General features: G+C 36.9%; 1 protein-coding gene across 16 annotated transcripts in view; it reads right to left on the reverse strand.

Moving 5' to 3' along the window:
* LOC127621668 (afadin-like) overlaps positions 1-18,517 on the reverse strand; it is a 161,683-nt gene that overhangs the window by 60,880 nt on the left and 82,286 nt on the right. For 10 of the 16 annotated variants that reach the window (XM_052095360.1, XM_052095358.1, XM_052095359.1 and 7 more), the window contains exons 7-11: positions 15,409-15,502; positions 14,752-14,889; positions 13,268-13,309; positions 9,618-9,712; positions 8,764-9,017 (exon numbers count right to left, since the gene is read on the reverse strand). In XM_052095360.1, the coding sequence (XP_051951320.1) occupies positions 8,764-9,017; positions 9,618-9,712; positions 13,268-13,309; positions 14,752-14,889; positions 15,409-15,502 (623 nt within the window). The remainder of the gene's footprint in view (positions 1-8,763; positions 9,018-9,617; positions 9,713-13,267; positions 13,310-14,751; positions 14,890-15,408; positions 15,503-18,517) is intronic. The other 6 variants (XM_052095363.1, XM_052095362.1, XM_052095373.1 and 3 more) reach the window with 1 other exon arrangement.

Genomic DNA, 18,517 nt, shown 5'->3' on the forward strand with positions numbered 1-18,517 from the left:
AAGATGAGCATCAATCTAAAATACTGTTTTACCATATTTTATTTAATTAAATGTTGTGATTGTCATTAACTTACAGCATCTCAACAAGTTTACTTATAATTTCTAAGCGTGTCATTAATTCTGTATTATTGTCATGTTGAGAAGACAAACTCCTGAACATATTGGCCAAGGTTTCAGCGTTGGACCAGACAGCTCATGAAGTTTATTAAGTTTTACTTTATAATGAGCAATACATGTGCTGGACTGGTTTGGGAAACAGGCATAACTCTATCGTAAAACAATGAGCAAAGTTAGTTAAGATGATTGTAAAAACATAAGTTGCAACATTATCGGGAAACCCAGCCATTGACATTTTTATGTTCTCTGATTTTATTTGATCTATTCATCAATTTTTATATCTATTTGATGTATTATTATTATTATTATTATTATTATTATTATAACAACTATTATTAGTCTAACTTGATTCTTATTACTAATAACATAAATTATTATAGACTTGAGTAATGTGACCATGCAGTTTAAAACTGAAATATACCTTCATAAATAATTAAAATATGGTTAACAGAGGAGATTAGATTGAGAGTGTGCAATGAGAGATTCGTTCTCTCCATCTCTTCATCCTCCTCCTCTTCTTTCTTCCTCCAATGGCTGGTTCAAATCGGCTCACATACAGTACAGTCTTTTAACAATGCAGAAACAGACTGCATGATGCATAATGGCAGTAATACTACAAGTACACAGTAAACTGAACTCTAACCAGATGATTTATTCATATTTAGACCGTATGAGTAATTCAATCAGTCCATCATTTTAATATCCTGTTCTGTTTGTTCAGTTTCCATATAAAAATGTAGGTTACATGAGAACCCCTTATGATTCACATTACCTGGTTTACAATTCTATTGGGAAACAAGGCTCATGGTTCAGTGCTCACATCTGCAATTAAAAACTTGCGATCAGATTTTTAAATCATTCACATGGCAGCGATAATCATTGTTTCTATCTTGAAAAATCCAAGTGTAGAATATTGACACCGTTGCAACCAAAAAAACTGGGTCTGATGTCTACTTTGCCATTGCAAAATCTCGGACACGTGTTCTGGGTGGAAGTAATGTTCCTTCTGCGCTGTTTCACTCAGCTACGCTCAATAGACGAAATCCATAAATTAATGAGCTGTACGCAAAAACAAGAGTAGGAGAAATTGAGAGGTGATCAAAAAAAATTCTAAATATTATTATATAATCATGCATGTGAGTCCTTTAAGCTTGACTTGAAGAGAGCTTAAAGACCCAATGTGGAACTTAGACACTGTAACACTAAATGCAACATGTTTCATGTAGAAACACCTTGTCATGTGTTCCTCTAGACTATTCAGTAGGGTGCATTTCCCAAAAGCACTGTTGTCGTAAGTTCCATCATTACCAACATAGTTCAATGTTTTGGTGTTTCCCGAAACCTTAGTTCAAACGAACATTCTCAAACAGCATTACAAAATTAAATGGTTGAAACTACAGCTCTTTACCCGTTAGTTTGCTTTGTGGACATCATTTGACTTCGCTGAGGCTTCTATATATTTTATTCCATATGCATGTTTCATTCTGTGAAGACTTCTAACATTTTTTTTTAAATATATGTAAACATGATTAATGTACATGTGGCAGTTTTGGCTGATTCCCAAACGGGATAAATCAGCCTCCAATGGGAGGAAGAACAATCAAAATAGAAAGCTTCAAACTCAATTTTCAATAAAAATGGCTTAAAATGTGACTTCCAAATGGCTGTTATTTTGGAGCTCCACATCTTTCAACCCTACACTGCGGTCACAGTGGATGGTAAAGTCTTTGAAGTGAGTAGGGCATAGAGATCATCCCATGTGCCTTTGTGCATCAGGATAACCCCGAAGTCTGAAGTAGAGAGAAACACATCTATTGCAGCGCAATGCATCCGTCTCATCACACGTAAACAAACTTAATAAACATTCAAATAATCTTATCTAGGCTAACATATTTTGAATTACTAGCAGAGACATTTGCCATCATCTTCATTTGTAAAAGTCAAAGCTCATTTTCAGCTGTTCTAATGTTAGATAAAAACAACCCAGTATCATGAAAATCCGTACATATATTACGAGTTGACTTTCATATGAATTCATCCGCTCGTACGAATGTGTGCGATTTCATCACGTGCAAATGCCTGGAGTTTTGTGTGCCCCAACACAAACCCCTTATCTAAACTGATCAGTAGTGTGTAAACATGACAGGAAGCTGTTATTAGATGGAAACAGCGCAGTCATACGATATCATACGAATTAGCCAAATTTAGGAAAGTTGTATAAATCCTTATGATTTTGCAGAAAAAATTACATGTTATTCGGATAGGCACCAGTACCTTTGTGACCTTACATATGATAAGTGGGAATAAATTAATGTGTATATATATATATTTTTTTACAAAAATACAATTAATATAGGCCAAGTTTCCCAAAACAAGTTGCAACCTGAGCTTTTATGATCATCTTAAATAATGCATCTCATTATTTGGCATTGTTACATCCCTGGATGTATTTATTTACATCTGTGTTTGTGGCGTGTGAATTGTCACTATTTGGGCGTGTTCTATTTGTCATTTTTTCATTTTGACTCTCCCACTTTCCTCTGAGCAGGTACTAATTACTGCCATCTGTTTCCAGTTACCATTGTGGAGTCCTGCCTGCTGTGATTGGCCGCTAAGAGGACTGTGGCTCACATAAAAAGGCAGAAGGAGAGAAGAGAAGCACGCATTGGCAGCATCGGTTGTAAGCTGCATAGAGAGGATGCATTGCAAGTGACCGCAAGAATAGAGTTGAGCGTTATCCTTCACAGGAGTTTCGTCTCTGGTGTCTAGTGTTAGTCTGTTGTTGGCGAACTATATTCTTATCTTGTTTACCTGTTATAATTTGGTTACCTTTTGTTAGATTTGTTTATTATATTGGGAAATTTATTGGGGAGGCAGGTGCAGATATAAGTGTTTTCTGTAAATTCATGGAGAGGGAGACCGGGGAATGTGTTTCTTTTGTTTCAATTAGTTATCATTTTCCCTCTCGAAAACATTGTTTGTTTTGGCTTGTATCCCCTGAAGTTTATGATATTCCCATTATTGTTATACAAATAAATCTCAATATTTGAACTGAACGTTGTTTATTTGTGTGTATTGTTCTGGGGCTGGAGAGTAGAAATGTATTTCTAACTTAATTTATGGATTAATTTAAATGTATTTTTACCTTGTTACTCTCTCCCTAGCCCCTAGACAGGGGAAAATTGTAACAACAAAATGTAACCCCCTTTTCCCAAAACGGCACTTAGATTGCTCGTTATATAAAGTAGAACTTAAATGCTTCGTTACGGGAACGGTCCAGTTCAACGCTGAAACCTTGGCCAATATGTTCAGGAGTTTGTCTTCTCAACATGACAATAATACAGAAATAATGACAAGCTTGGAAATGATAAGTAACCTTGTCAAGAAGCTGTAAGTTAATGACGATTACAACATTTAATTAAATAAAATATGATGACTTGGGTAAAACGGGATTTCAGATTGATGCTCACCTTTATAGAGATTAATGATAGAAATGCATGTATGTGAACGCACAACAATGCGAATCCTAATAAGTCTCTAACGTAGCCAAATGTTTGTTTATTTTGCTGGAAACTGACTTTTGTATTGTCATTTTTCTATTTCAGAACATTCAGCCACCCAAAATGCATGCACTGTAAATGCAATGCATTTAAATGCATGTACAGATAATTCAATGCATTTATTTTTTCGATTAGAGCAAATCAACATGCTGTTATGCATCAAAGACTTCAGTCGTGACTTTAGCTCCATACATCAGTACCAAGTTCATTCTAAAATAAAAAGGATTAAAAAAATAATAATAATTATACCTGTACTATTGATATATTCTACAAAGGAGTGTATTTAACAGCAAATTCATTTTTGCCATTGGAATTGAAACTGGTATCATCAAATTTGAAATTTCACTGGTATTGATATCAAATACTGAAAGATCTAGTTTTGAAAAAGTGGCACTGTAGCCCAGAACATTTCATTTGATTAAATGAAAATACATGACTTCCATCTAGCCCACATTTTTGACGTACTTTAATATTTCGAAAAGATAAAACCAGAGAATTCAGATTTTAAAGACCTGAGCTCTCATCTGACCCACTCATGACCGCACTGTCTGATCTTTCCTATCTACATGCCTCACTGTCCTGGAATGAGCACAGCTGTAATCCTGAACAACATCAGGACATCAAATGAGAGATTTCTGCTTACTGCCACAAGCATGTTACCTAAGAGGCGACATGTTTTTACATCAAATTAATACAGGAAATGAACCTTATCAGTGTCTCTGAAAGGACGGGGACATTACGGACAAATGTCCTGAAGTGTCCTGTAATGAACGCAGATTTACTAACCATACATTCACATGCTCTCGAACGGGATATGCATGGTATACACACACTAAAGAAGCCATAAACAACACAAGAAACAGGAATGAAACAAATTCTAATGGATCAACATTGGCTACATTTGGCATGGCTCAATATTTTGTACAGAAGGTTTATTTGGCCAATTAAAGATTATCGCCGTTGTTTGATAACCATGTCTGCTTGGCTGATTAACAGAAGTGCTACAATGCACTTGTGTCAGTACCAAAATACACCAATACTAATATGTTTCAGCAACCTATAACAATGCTGATGTCTAGAAAGAAGGGTGGCTGGTGGCCAATATAATGCAATATCACTGATACAATGTGAACAGTTATAATTTTGGTATACTCTATTTGGTATAAAATAGAATACTAAATAAATTATACAAATAATTTTTGGGGTTTTAAAGAAGAAAAATCTGCAAATTTCAGAAAACACTTTGCTTTACTACTGATAACTTGTTAAATGTGCATGTAAAAGTAATATAATATTTTAAATATAACATTTTTAAGGACAAGATCCGGTTAACTTGGAATAAACAAACTAATTTAATTTCATGTTTTTATTACAGTTTTGGAATACAAAACTGTTGAACTTTTTGAATATGCAAGAATCTTTTCTTTTCTTTTTTAAACAGCCTTTAAAAAATCTATTCCATCATTGACCAATATACAGAGTACAATTATTGCAAATGACTAACACTACTGTTAATTGGCTGCTGCCAATCATTTCAAAAAGGCCAAATACTGGACGAAATATCAATATTCATATCCCAAGGTTACCAGAGCTGGCTAGATCCAGCGGACTGGTGTCAGACTCCACTGCTACGTGTCGCTGAGTGATGACGACAAACTACAGCCAGTGCTAGCCAGACATCACTTAAGTCTTTTACGACGGACTTCAGTTCATGATTTTAATATGGACCCCACCGAACCTCAACGAAATGGCATGCCGGATGAACCGCAATGCATGATCTGCAATGCTTGATCTCTGCCTGCATCACCTTTGTTTATTAATGGATGACACTCTTGAAATGGAATATGTAGACTATCAATTAATTGGCAACAAAAGCCTTCATCAGCTAACTAACAAAAGGACAATGCATCTATCTTCTGCAGTTAATCCAGGATGAACTTCAAAAGACATTAGTCATTAATATTACAGTTCATACAAAATCTGTTTAAACACTGACCCTTAACACTTACTTAGTTTAATCATTTTAAATCATGACTTGCACTGCACACAAATAACTAATACTGGCATTACATTCATGCTGTTTAGCCAGAGGGGAACTGGCTCCCACAGTGAGCCTGGATTCTCCCAAGGTTTTGTTCTTATGGAGTTTTGTGTTTCTTGACACAATCACCTTCAACTTGCTCACTGGGGTTAGGAATACAATCATTATTAATCTATTTACAATTACACAATGATGACTCGATTTATAGATATTACGGTTTCATTTTCTGAAATTTTCTTAAAGCAGGATTTTCTGTAAAGTTGCTTTGAAATGATGTGTGTTGTGCAAATTGGAATACAAATAAAAATGGCTTGACCATATCTCTATTTTAAAACATTACAACAGTCTTAGTCAATAGATTATTTCTATTTTAATATTTTAGTGAATTTTATGTTGTGTTTAAAATAAATGTTCACTTCATTTCAGCACCTAATTTGCTGTCATTAAACTGTAGTACACATATGTTGCCATTATATCAGCCAACTTGTTCTCTAGAACAAAAAAAAAGAAGAAAAAACATATTGGTTGACCACTAATCATATATCACCCTGCTCTACAGATATTACTTTAATTACAACTACTATTACAAAACTATTCAACACTACATTTGCATTTATCAGTTTAAAAAACTAAAATGTGTAAATCGCCATTATAAGCTTATAAAAACAAAACATCAAAAGCCCATGTAAAAACATGCAATAACAAGCTTATGATCAAAGCAAAGTTTGTGGTGTAAAAATACAAGTATAAGAAGCCTTCATAATAACCATGTCACTCGCATCAAAACTGCAGAAATAACATAGAAAAATGTGGATCCACTCACCACGACAACTCTGCACTTCTTTCTTCACTGTCTGATATGTTGTATAGTAGACTACGATGAAGCCTGCATGTGTGTGCTTGTGGGAGCGTCACTACTCTCCACCCTGTCTCTAAAACACACTGAGTTTCTCTCTACAATGACAGCGACACACCCCTATAAATTCCACACTGATCGTATAATTTACGGAGTCTTTCTCCGCCTATGGCCGACATAACCTTCCATTCACTCTCTCATGTCACTACTCCAGCATTTCTCAGAGTGAAGGCTGTATTTAAAGACACCCTCTCTAAAAACTATCTGGGACAGGCACTGCAGAGGACACCCGCATCCATGCCAGCAAAACCTGCGAAACTGCTGTTGCCATGGCAGCAGAGCATCCCACAATACAACTCGCACTGGTTGCATTCAGACTGATGAGTGTTTTACAGATATACACATTATTAACAAAAAGAGTCAAAGACAAGATTACACACACATGCTGTTGGACACTTGATGTAAATACTGCCATCTAATGTGCAAAGTGCAAAATATCTAATGAGCATCAGTGCCACAGTATACAGGTGAAACTCGAAAAATTAGAATATTAGAATATCATTACAAGCAAAGTAAGATATTTCAAGCCTTTATTTGATATAATTTTTATGATTATGGCTTACAGCTTATGAAAACCCCAAATTCAGAATCTCAGAAAATTCGAATATTACATGAAATCAATAAAAATAAAGGATTTTAAATACAGAAATGTCGGCCCTCTGAAAAGTATAATCATGCATATGTACTCAGTACTTGGTTTGGGCCCCTTTTACATTAATTACTGCCTCAATGCGGCGTGGCATGGATGCTATCAGCCTGTGGCACTGCTGAGGTGTTATGGAAGACCAAGATGCTTCAATAGCGGCCTTCAGCTCTTCTGCATTGTTTGGTCTCATGTCTCTCATCTTTCTCTTGGCAATGCCCCATAGATTCTCTATGGGGTTCAGGTCAAGCGAGTTTGCTGGCCAATCAAGCACAGTAATACCATGGTCATTGAACCAGGTTTTGGTACTTTTGGCAGTGTGGGCAGGTGCCAAGTCCTGCTGGAAAATGAAGTCAGCACCTCCATAAAGCTTGTCTGCTGAAGGAAGCATGAAGTGCTCTAAAATGTCCCGGTAGGCGGCTGCGTTGACTCTGGACTTAATAAAGCACAGTGGACCAACACCAGCCGATGACATGGCTCCCCAAACCAACACAGACTGTGGAAACTTCACACTGGACTTCAAGCATCTTGGATTGTGTGCCTCTCCATTCTTCCTCCAGACTCTGGGACCTTGGTTTCCAAATGAGATGCAAAATTTGCTCTCATCAGAAAAGAGGACTTTGGACCACTGAGCAACAGACCAGTTCTTTTTCTTTAGCCCAGGTAAGACGTTTGACATTTGAAGCCCATGTCCAGGACCTGTCTGTGTGTGGTGGCTCTTGATGCAGTAACTCCAGCCTCAGTCCACTCCTTGTGAAGCTCCCCACACATTTGAATGGCCTTTTCCTGACAATCCTCTCCAGGCTACGGTCATCCCTGCTGCTTGTGCACCTTTTTCTTCCACACTTTTCCCTTCCACTTAACTTTCTATTAATGTGCTTTGATACAGCACTTTGAGAACATCCAACTTCTTTTGCAATTACCTTTTGAGGCTTTCCCTCCTTGTGGAGGGTGTCAATGATGGTTTTCTGCACAACTGTCAGGTCAGCAGTCTTCCCCATGATTGTGAATTCAACTGAACCAGACTGAGAGACCATTTAAAGGCTCAGGAACCCTTTGCAGGTGTTTTGGATTAATTAGCTGATTAGAGTGTGACACTTTGAGCCTACAATACTGAACCTTTTCACAATATTCTAATTTTCTGAGATTCTGAATTTGGGGTTTTCATAAGCTGTAAGACATAATCATCAAAATTATATCAAATAAAGGCTTGAAATATCTTACTTTGCTTGTAATGAGTCTATATAATATATTAGTTTCACCTTTTAAGTTGAATTACTGAAATTAATGAACTTTTGCACGATATTCTAATTTTTCGAGTTTCACCTGTACATTAAGGGGCCATGTTATACACATTATTCTATTCATATTATATCTCTATTTTATTTTCACCAATGCAATTCGATTAAAAGTAATTCTAATCAGGTTGTATATGGTTAAATAGCTATTTATTTGGTTAAATTTATGTTCAAGGAATACGACTCACCCCGATTTGTGTCTGCCCTTCATCATCGGCCCTGGATCTCTCTTGGACATGCTGTGGTCATAGCTGGGGTCCACAAATTTAAAGACGTGAGTGGCTCCGAACTGGAGGGTCACACCGCTACGCAGCACCGTGGTGTCAGAGATCTGCTGTCCATCCACGAATGTCTCAGCGTCCAAACTAACCGGGGTCACGGCCACCAGCCCATCCTCATACATCAGGTCACAGTGATGAGGAAGAATTCCAGGGCCAAAGAGCTGTGGGCAGAAAAATTAGGCTAAGTTTACACATCTATGGAATAATTGACATTGTGTTTAGAAAGTCATAGAAGTTAATTATCAGAATTTCAAAACACACACACACATATATACACACTGTATGTACACAAACATATACATATGAGTGTTATAATACTTTCCATTTGGCACATTTGCTAGAAACTAGTCATCCAACCAGCTAGTCGTATAGTGAGGTTGACTAGTTTATCTCGATTTTTTTCAATATTTTTAGCAGTTGTACTTTTAATTAACACATCTTTGGCTACTACATTAAGCCTAGTGCTGTTTTTGTTTTTTTAGCTTTCCACAAGTGTTGCATATTTAAGCCTTGTAATGGTAAGTTTAAAACGTTTTATGTTTAGAAACAAAAAAAGAAGAAAAAAAAAAAGGTCCAACTCAACTTTTGCCACTGTATCATTCCGTGGCACTCTGTCTAGTTGTTTTTGAATGCAGGAACATGTCCAATCAAGGCTAATTATGAAACCTGAAACCAGCTTAATTATACAGGGCTAAGGGGAACCCACAAATTTGTTGCTATTGAAAATAGGAAATTCTGCACATCCCTAGTGTTTTCCCTACCTGGATGTTTCCATCTTCACTCTGGTCAGATCCAACCTCAGTGATGCTGTGCTGCAGTCGGTAGAGTTTGGGTTTATCCCTGGAGTCCGATCCGTCTGAAGAGCAGCCACACAGCAGTGAGACACACTCACATATCTTTAGTTTTACTTACAGTATACACTTCCAACAAAAGCACATGCACTTTGGGACACAATCCATAAACACTTGTTTCTGTGCTGTAGTGTTTGGCCAAACTATTGCTAATAATTATAAAGAACAATCCTCAAATATTGCACAATAGATAATGTTTTATCCTTGGCAAGAAAACAATTCACGGAGCTGTCTGAGAAACAATGGCACCAAAAAAAGTTTTTCAGGACATTCAGGGTGTTTATCCAGATGATGATGATGCAATGGTTTGATTAATAGTTTAAAGCTGAAATTAGTGCAATGATTTGGTAAATAGGAGTTAAAGCAAATGGGAGGGGTGGATAGGCAGAGTTTAAAAACATCATACGGCAAAAATATCCTTGTACTAGAGTTTAAATAACAACTTACTTAAATATAAGAATGGTTTGCATTCTTTAAGGGATAGTTTACTTGAAAATGAAAATTCTGGGGAGCCTGGGTAGCTCAGCGAGTATTGACGCTGACTACCACTCCAGGAGTCACGAGTTCGAATCCAGGCCGTGCTGAGCAACTCGTCATGTCTCCTAAGCAACCAAAATGGACCGGTTGTTAGGGAGGGTAGAGTCATATGGGGTAACCTCCTATTGGTCGCTATAATGTGTGGTTCTCGCTTTCGGTTGGGAGCGCTGACTTGTGTGTGGATGCCGCGGAGAATAACGTGAAGCCTCCACATGCGCTATGTGTCTGCGGTAATGCGCTCAACAAGCCACGTGATAAGATGCGCAGATTTAAGATTTAATGCAATTGAGATTCATCTTCTGCCACCTGGCCTGAGGCGACCACCACAAGGTCTTAGAGCACATTGGGAATTGGGCATTCCAAATTGGAGAGAAAAGGGGAGAAGAAAAAAAATAAAATAAAAATTCTGTGATTACTTGCTCAACCTCATGTTTTAAAAACCCTATTACTTCCTTTCTTCAAATAGAAAACAAAAGGAAATGTTAGGCAGAATGTTTAATCTCTTTTCCATACAATGAAAATCTATCACAGCTCTCATTATAATTCACTTGGCATGTCATATAAAAAACAACGATATATTGATTATTGATCAGCATGTTATTTTCTTGATATATTTTTGAGGCATCAATATATTAAAATTTGCCGACATTAAAATAAGAAGCCTAATTTGTGATAGCTTAGGGAGACCACAAGATGGTGATATAACATTTACTGAAGCCACTTGTGGGTAGGAAAATGCACCAGTATAACTGTCACACAGGATGCATCAATTCAGCAGGTCGTAGTCGTCATTCACACAAAAGTTATGACGGTTTTTGTACTTCATTAAGAATGATCAGTTTGCAGGTTAGTGTATGAAACTGGTATAACTGTACAAACGGAACGATTTGAAATTGCAACATTTATTGTGAAATTTCTCTGTATGTAGCCTTGAATCATTTTTCCTTCAAGCAGTCAAACCACAAAAAGGCATACTTGTAACTAGTGTTGTCAAAATATTCGGTACTTCGGCACCAAGTCGGTACAAAAAAAAAAAAAAAACGTCTCGGTACCAAGTACCGAGTACCCGGTCAAAGTTCGCGCATGCACGCACGAAGCGCGTGAAGTTGCGTCCTCCTCATGAAAGCGCTGAGACATGGCGACCGCCGGCGCTGCTGTGGTGACTGCTCTTGTTGATAAGAAAGGAGGAAAGAGCCATGTGTGGAAATATTTCGGATTTGTGGCTGATGACGAGGGGAACATCATAGATCATCAAAAACCAATTTGCAAACGATGTCATCGAAGTTTTCTCTCAAAAGCAGGAAACACATCAAACTTGATAAAACACCTTAAAGACCGACACCCGGATCTAATGAAAGAGTTCAAGCAGGTAAGTTTCAAATTAATTTCAAATTTAGAGGTTCTGTTTTGAGTTATATACCATATTTTAATTTGAATGTCGGATTGAAATAAACACAATGTTAGCCGTGTAGTAGTAAATCATTAGCATAACGTTACATTGGTGCAGCTAACGTAAATATAATGAGTGTTAGAATTAAGCTTCTTTATTAACTATTTAATGCTACTATACATTTTATTAGGGTTAAAAAAAAAAACAGGAGGACATGAAGGTTTTTTAAATGACACACCGGAGGTTTTTTAAATGACCTTTTAATTTATAAAAATGTTTAAGTTTATAAATATAACACTGAGTGTTTATTCAGTCATGGCTTATTGTTGTGTTTTTTAGGTGTGTAATTTATTTTCATTTATTAGTTGTGGAAAAACTTGAAACACAATTTTAAATAAGTATAAAGAATGGCATTGTTTACCTTTATTAATAAAAATAGTGTGTTGTTCAATTAGCATGTTTTTGTGTTTTGCTTTGGTACCGAGAACCATGGATTTTTTCTTGTAAATTTAGTCTAAATTAAACTTTGGTTTGGTACCGAAATTGGTACCGAGAACCGTGGATTTTCACTGGTATCGGTACCGAATACTGAAATTTTGGTACCGTGACAACACTACTTGTAACTGAAAATGCATTGTGTAGCCCTGTGTTTCCCAACCCTGTTCCTGGAGGCATACCAATTGTACAGGTTTTTAATGTCTTTGATTAAACTCATCAGCTCCTTATAAGATACTCCAAGACCTGAATTGGATGTGTCAGATCAAGTAGACATCCAAAATGTCTACTGTTGGTGTGCCTCCAGGAAACACTGGTGTAAGCTATAAGATGCATATGCATAATATATCATCAAGTGATGGCTAGAGTAAATAATCTTTGTGCTTCGAAAATTATTTTGGACAAATATAATGGAAATTTCTGATTATTGATCCCAAAAAAACTTTTAATATACAGTATATTCAAATATGGCTTGTCCAAACATTTTACGCCAGGTTTGACATCAATGACACCAAACGGCATTGGTTCTTTCATGGCTAGAAACTGATTGTGATGTGCCAACTGCCAAGTTTGAATATGTGGAAATGAGAATTTGAAAGCTGTTGCAGCAGCAAAGACTTTCAGCAAATAACTTACATTTCAACTCCCGTGTGGCATTAGAAGACTTGGAACATAGACTTCTTAACCCATGCACTTTAATTGTGAGAGAAAAAGCAGCAATAACATTATGCTAAACTTCTCCTTTTGTGTTCCACAGAAGTAAGAGGATCAAATGGTTTGGATTGACATTATGGTGAGCATATTAAATGAATCATCAGAATTTTCATTTTTGGGTGAACTATCCCGTTAAGGTAAGTTAACATAAATTACCTAAAGATTCAATGGGTGTGTTTAACAATTAAATAAGAGTTTGAATAAGCAATCGATTTAAGAGCTGAGAACTTTTACCAACACATAGAATAATGTGCATTAAAACTACACCCCCTGACCAGAAAATCCCTCATGTCAACAACCTGACCACATAATTCCACAAGTTACATTTGGGGTACAAAAAAACTAAATGGTCAAACTTCAGAAGTGTTTGTGAGAGAGGTACTGTAAAGCTGATTGAGGGTAAGTGCAGACAAGTGTATGTTACCTTCATGGTGGCGGTAGTAGTAGGCATAGTGACTCCCTCTCCCTAGGACGGGACGCATGCACAGGAGCCAGGAGTAGAGAAAGCGTGGGACACACACCCATTCACACCAACAACATGCCAGAGAGAGGAATAGAGAGGAATGGGGAGAGAAAGACAGAAAGAGGAAGCCATAGAGTCCCAAATGCAGCAAGAAAGAGAAAAGAGCGCCATAAGCAAGGGGTCAGTCTATCAGCTCGCACACAAACCAGAGATGAGCGCACACATGTCAATCAAAACACATTTTCCTAGGCCCAAAATAAATCTTGAGAACCCTCATGACCACTAACCCAGTCTACACTAGACACAAGAGAGAAAACTAAATTGCTCCCTATATAACAAAGCAGACTAGAATAAAATTGATGCTACAAGCATTCAGTAGACAGACGCCCACAGCTTTTTTCTGCATTCTAAAACTCCTATTGTCCACATCCGTCTAAAATAAGATAACTTTATTAACAAATCTAATAGCTATGAATTTTATGTGTCATACATTAAAAATAACTGTTTCTCAAAAAATATAGCCTATACTTAGTCAAAGCAATACTTACCAACTAATGTTAAATTGTCTTTCTATTCTTAAACAGATAATTATGCCCCTCTTTTGTAAACTATTTCAGTTATTAGTCCATAACCATAAATAAAAGCATGTCTTGTTAACAGGTAGAACAAAAAGCAAAAAATTATTCTCTCTTTTCTCTAGTTCTAGCTTTTAGTACTCTGGTTTACTCATGAAAATCAGTATTGCAGCATTGCTAATATTGTTGCTTATTGTCTGCTAAATAATTCAATGTATATATAAAATAGTCTACACAAAGTCTATTTTTATTCCAAAGGATTAAAATAGTTGTCCATTATCCAATTGCTAAAACCTAGACTATTGCTTACAGCTGATAAATTGGCACCAGTCGCTTCGAGTGTAGACAGTGTCCTTCAACCTCTGCTTATCAGGATTGCTTAGGTGTTGCAGTTAAAAAGCACTGGTTATAAAAGCAGTGGCAGGGTTAGTTGTGGTCCGTGGCTCATGGTCAGACAAGCAGGGAGAGGAACAACATGCATGCTGCAGTTAGACTGAGAGAGCGTTAGTGTAGCAACTGGGGTCAGATCTAACTATTAAAAAAAAAAAAAGCACTTTCTGGACATTCGGCTGAAACAACATTGTGTTTTGCAGGGCTCCAGACTAAAAAAAAATTACTTAGGCTCCAAAACTAAAACAAAGTTTGTAGTCCAGAGACTGAGCTCAGATAGCTTTGGCATCATTTGTTGTACTCATTTGTGAATGCCAGTGGGCATTTTGGTGAGCTATTCTTCACAGCAGATCACAGTCAGATCCTATGCTACTGAAACTCTAAAACAAGCTTAGATCAGCTTGACTGATCCCCTCTGTTTCTGCTGTATGTTTCCTGCTAAGTGAATGTGATGTTATGGGGTGTGTTTGCATGTGTCACCTGGGCTGAGTTCCACCAGGTAGGGCAGTTTCTCAGGAGGAATGGATCCGTGTTGTGGCCCCACCCTGTTGTCAGGTTTACGTCCTTTCCTTGCAACGTAGTCTGGAGGTCGCTTTTTCAGCTGGAACACTAAGGCCTCTGAAAAGGACAGTTGTGATGTAATAGCACATTAAAATCAACAGGGGGCAGCATTAGCCACTAACGAATACAAATGAGAGACAGCTCTTTTTTATTCTACTTCTATGCAACGGTGTAGCACCCAGAATAGAGATTACTCTATGTCTTAAAATTATAAAATAGCTTATAAATTGCATATATTCTGATTTCTGAAAGTGTCAAGGAAGTGTCTGAATGAGCCGCCTCTCTGTTGTAAAGGAAAATTGGGTAAAAATAAAATCGATGTATAATTTAGGTGAGAATTTGGCCCATCCATTTTTATTGATGCCTACCCAAAAGTAGTTTCCTGGCTACACCCTTGCTTCTATGTTAAGTTTTAAACAAACATGGAAAAAGGTAAAAGGTTAGGGTTAGGTTAGCATACTAAACCAAACAGGCTCCAAATTTGTCAGAGAATTAAAAACATTCACTTTAGTAATTTGTCATCACACTGAACAAATAAGAAAGCAGAATAAGAAAAGGTGTGAATGGCAGTCAGACCTTTATCGCTCGTCCAGTCTCTGAGGATCTGCAGAGGGCAATCTGTATCATCCAGAATAGCCTCTTTTACTGGTTTATCATTTACGTGAATAACCTGCACAAAGCACACATTCAAAACATTTAGTTTCACATAGCCAGACTTTTGACTATGAACATGAACACAATTCAATTAGACAGGAAGAGACTGTCAGGTTAACATGCAAAGTCACACCAACCATAGTTTAGAGTCGCATGGATTACATTTGTGTGGCCTTTATGTGATTTTTGGAGCTTAAAAGGTCTGGTTATCATTTACTTGCATTGTTAGGACCAACACAGCTAAGATATTCTTCTAAAAATCGTTGTGTATCTTATGTGCAGAAGTCATACACATCTGCGATGGCATGAGGGTGAGTAAATGAGGGAATACAATTTTGGGAATTTTAAAATATCCCTTTAAGCCAGCGATTTTTCTGACATTTCTGCAACGGTGCGACACCAGATACAACTGTGCTATATTATGCCCCACTAAGTCCTGTGTAACGCATATACAGTATTCTAATAGTGTCATGTTGTCCACCTGCACAAATTCAGTTGCCTTATATAAATACAGCAACAGAACGCAATTTAATTTCTCTGCTTAAATTCATGGCTAGACAGCAATAAAGTTTGTCACTCTAATAGGCTGTATACAATGGTTATAGTGACAGAGAGTGTTGGATTCGAGTCCACCTTAGTCGAGTCTGAGTCAAGCCTGAGTCAAGCCTGAGTCTTTAAACAATTGAGTACGAGTCGAGTCAGAGTCCAAAAGGGGCCGAGTCGGACTGAAGGACGAGTCCATAACAGGCCAAGTCTGAGTAGAGTCTGAATGAATCTGTCATGAATCTGAATTAAAATTGTAACCGTAAACTCTGTTACATTTTTTGGTTAGTATCCAGCTGAACAGACTTCAAAGTGGTTTCAGAATGAAAGCATATGCTTTTGGTGTATGAAGACAAACCTGTCCTTCAACACAACTCTTATTGCATTCTGTTGACATTTCAATTATTTGTTGCTTTTTTCCTCCACTCAAACATAGACTATAGAAAGTAAAAGCCGCATTAGTCATTACAACCAAGGTGATTATGTTTCAAATTTTAATATTCATTTATTTCTACTGTTCATAATATATTGTATTTTGTTCTTTATATAACAGATTTTAATTAGATTTGCACTATGTGTGTGTATGTGGGTATGTAGGTGTGTGATGTACGTACATGTATAATTATTTTTTATTATTTTTTATTTTTTTTCTTATTATCTATGTCTTGCTGCTGTTTTTGTATTGTTTTTATATTGTTGTGCACTAGAAGCACCTGTCTCAAAGACAAATTCCTTGTATGTGTAAGCATACTTGGCAATAAAGCTCATTCTGATTATCAATTTGTCAATAAAATGTAATTTAGTTTTATTTAAAATAAGTTATTATACTGCAATTTATTTCTGAATCTTTATCACCTGATTTGGGAATATACAGTACATACAATGAGTCAACACAGTAGAAATTAGCACTCGCTGAGAAGTTACATCTCTCAATTTAACTGCAAATGCTACATCCGAAACACTGAAAAAGCCCAATACTAAATCTTGGGGTTGTGAACGGTGAAAGACATGATGTGGGTGACTTGTCTCAATGAAGTCCTTGATTTTTCATTTTTAACTACGATGAAACCGCAATGCGAGCAGTCTTGGCTGCACAGACGCCACATGTAATTTTACCAGTTGTCAGATCCTGTGTCGTGTGAAACTGCCTTGTTTAGTTTCTATTACATTGGATACATACCGTCTTAATGTTTTTGTCATGCCAGCCACCTCGGTAGTCGATGTTATACAGTAGTCTCTGTAGTAACATTCAAACATACTGGCTAACTGATGAGTGTGCCTGTGCACATGCGTATGTGTTTGTTTGCTTAAACACAGTGAAACAACTCTGGGTATGTCTACGACTTCAGGGACTAATACAGCTGCATACAAATTTCTGTTTTCTTATTTATTTATTTTCATTGCATCACAAATGTAATGGACTTTTGTAATGGAAAAATCCAGAGTCCCAAAGTCTCAGTCCGACTCAAGTCTGAGTAAAAACGCATGCGAGTCCGTGACAAGACTCGGACTAGAGTCAGATATTTACTTTTTTATTAGGGGCCACACTTGTCACCCAGGATGGTAATAAAGTGCTTTTTGTCCACATATATATCACATTAAAATTGGATAATGTACCATTATATAAATACAAATTAGAGGTCAACCAATATTGGATTGAGCTGATTCGATAATGTGTTAAAAGAAAGCCAGTTAGTCTGCCAATAGGTTTTAAAATTGGCTCCTTATATTACTTATGCTTAATGGAATTTTCTTCCTGTGAAGGAGGGCCAGACAGAGGCTACAAGAGTCAAAATTAAATTTTTATTAAAATCCAGATGCTGGGTGGGGGGGATTTGATTCATAGCATGAAACCTTTAACTTTAAAGGCAATTTAACTTTTAATATATCGGGGATTGCTATTTTGAAATGTTTGCGCTTCAATGCTTCCAGCTGCTCATTCAAATATATAAGAGATATAAAATGTGCACTCTTACAATAATCTACAACATATTACAATATAAACAATTAAACAAGCACTGTAATATTTAATCAACACTATAACATCATTATCAACAGTTGATCTTTAGTGATCGCTTGTCATAAATTTCCAATATGGCTTAATAATTGTGAACTACCCTGCAACAGCTGGAAAAACTCGCAAGCCCCCGTGTGCTTGTAGAAAATACAACAGTGCCACATATTCACTTTGAAGGATGCAACACATGCATTTATTTAATTAAATCATATTCTGTTGAATTTTGACATTAAGACTTTAAAGATATGCAGGAACCCTGGTTCATTGAAATCCGAACTGTTACATTTCCTTAAGACCCATCCATTCTCTTTCCTTTGTATCTCTCCCTCTCTCTGTACAGCACTAACATGTGCAGGCAGGGCACCTAAGAACTGCACAATTCAATTACTGTCAGCTGAAGAGGTGAAGCAGATGTCAGATCCTGGCTTTAATCTGGAAGACAAATTACGCAGCAGCCTGACGAAATACACT

Source organism: Xyrauchen texanus, chromosome 28 (assembly GCF_025860055.1).
Source record: "Xyrauchen texanus isolate HMW12.3.18 chromosome 28, RBS_HiC_50CHRs, whole genome shotgun sequence".
In the NCBI taxonomy this organism is placed as follows: Eukaryota; Metazoa; Chordata; class Actinopteri; order Cypriniformes; family Catostomidae; genus Xyrauchen; species Xyrauchen texanus.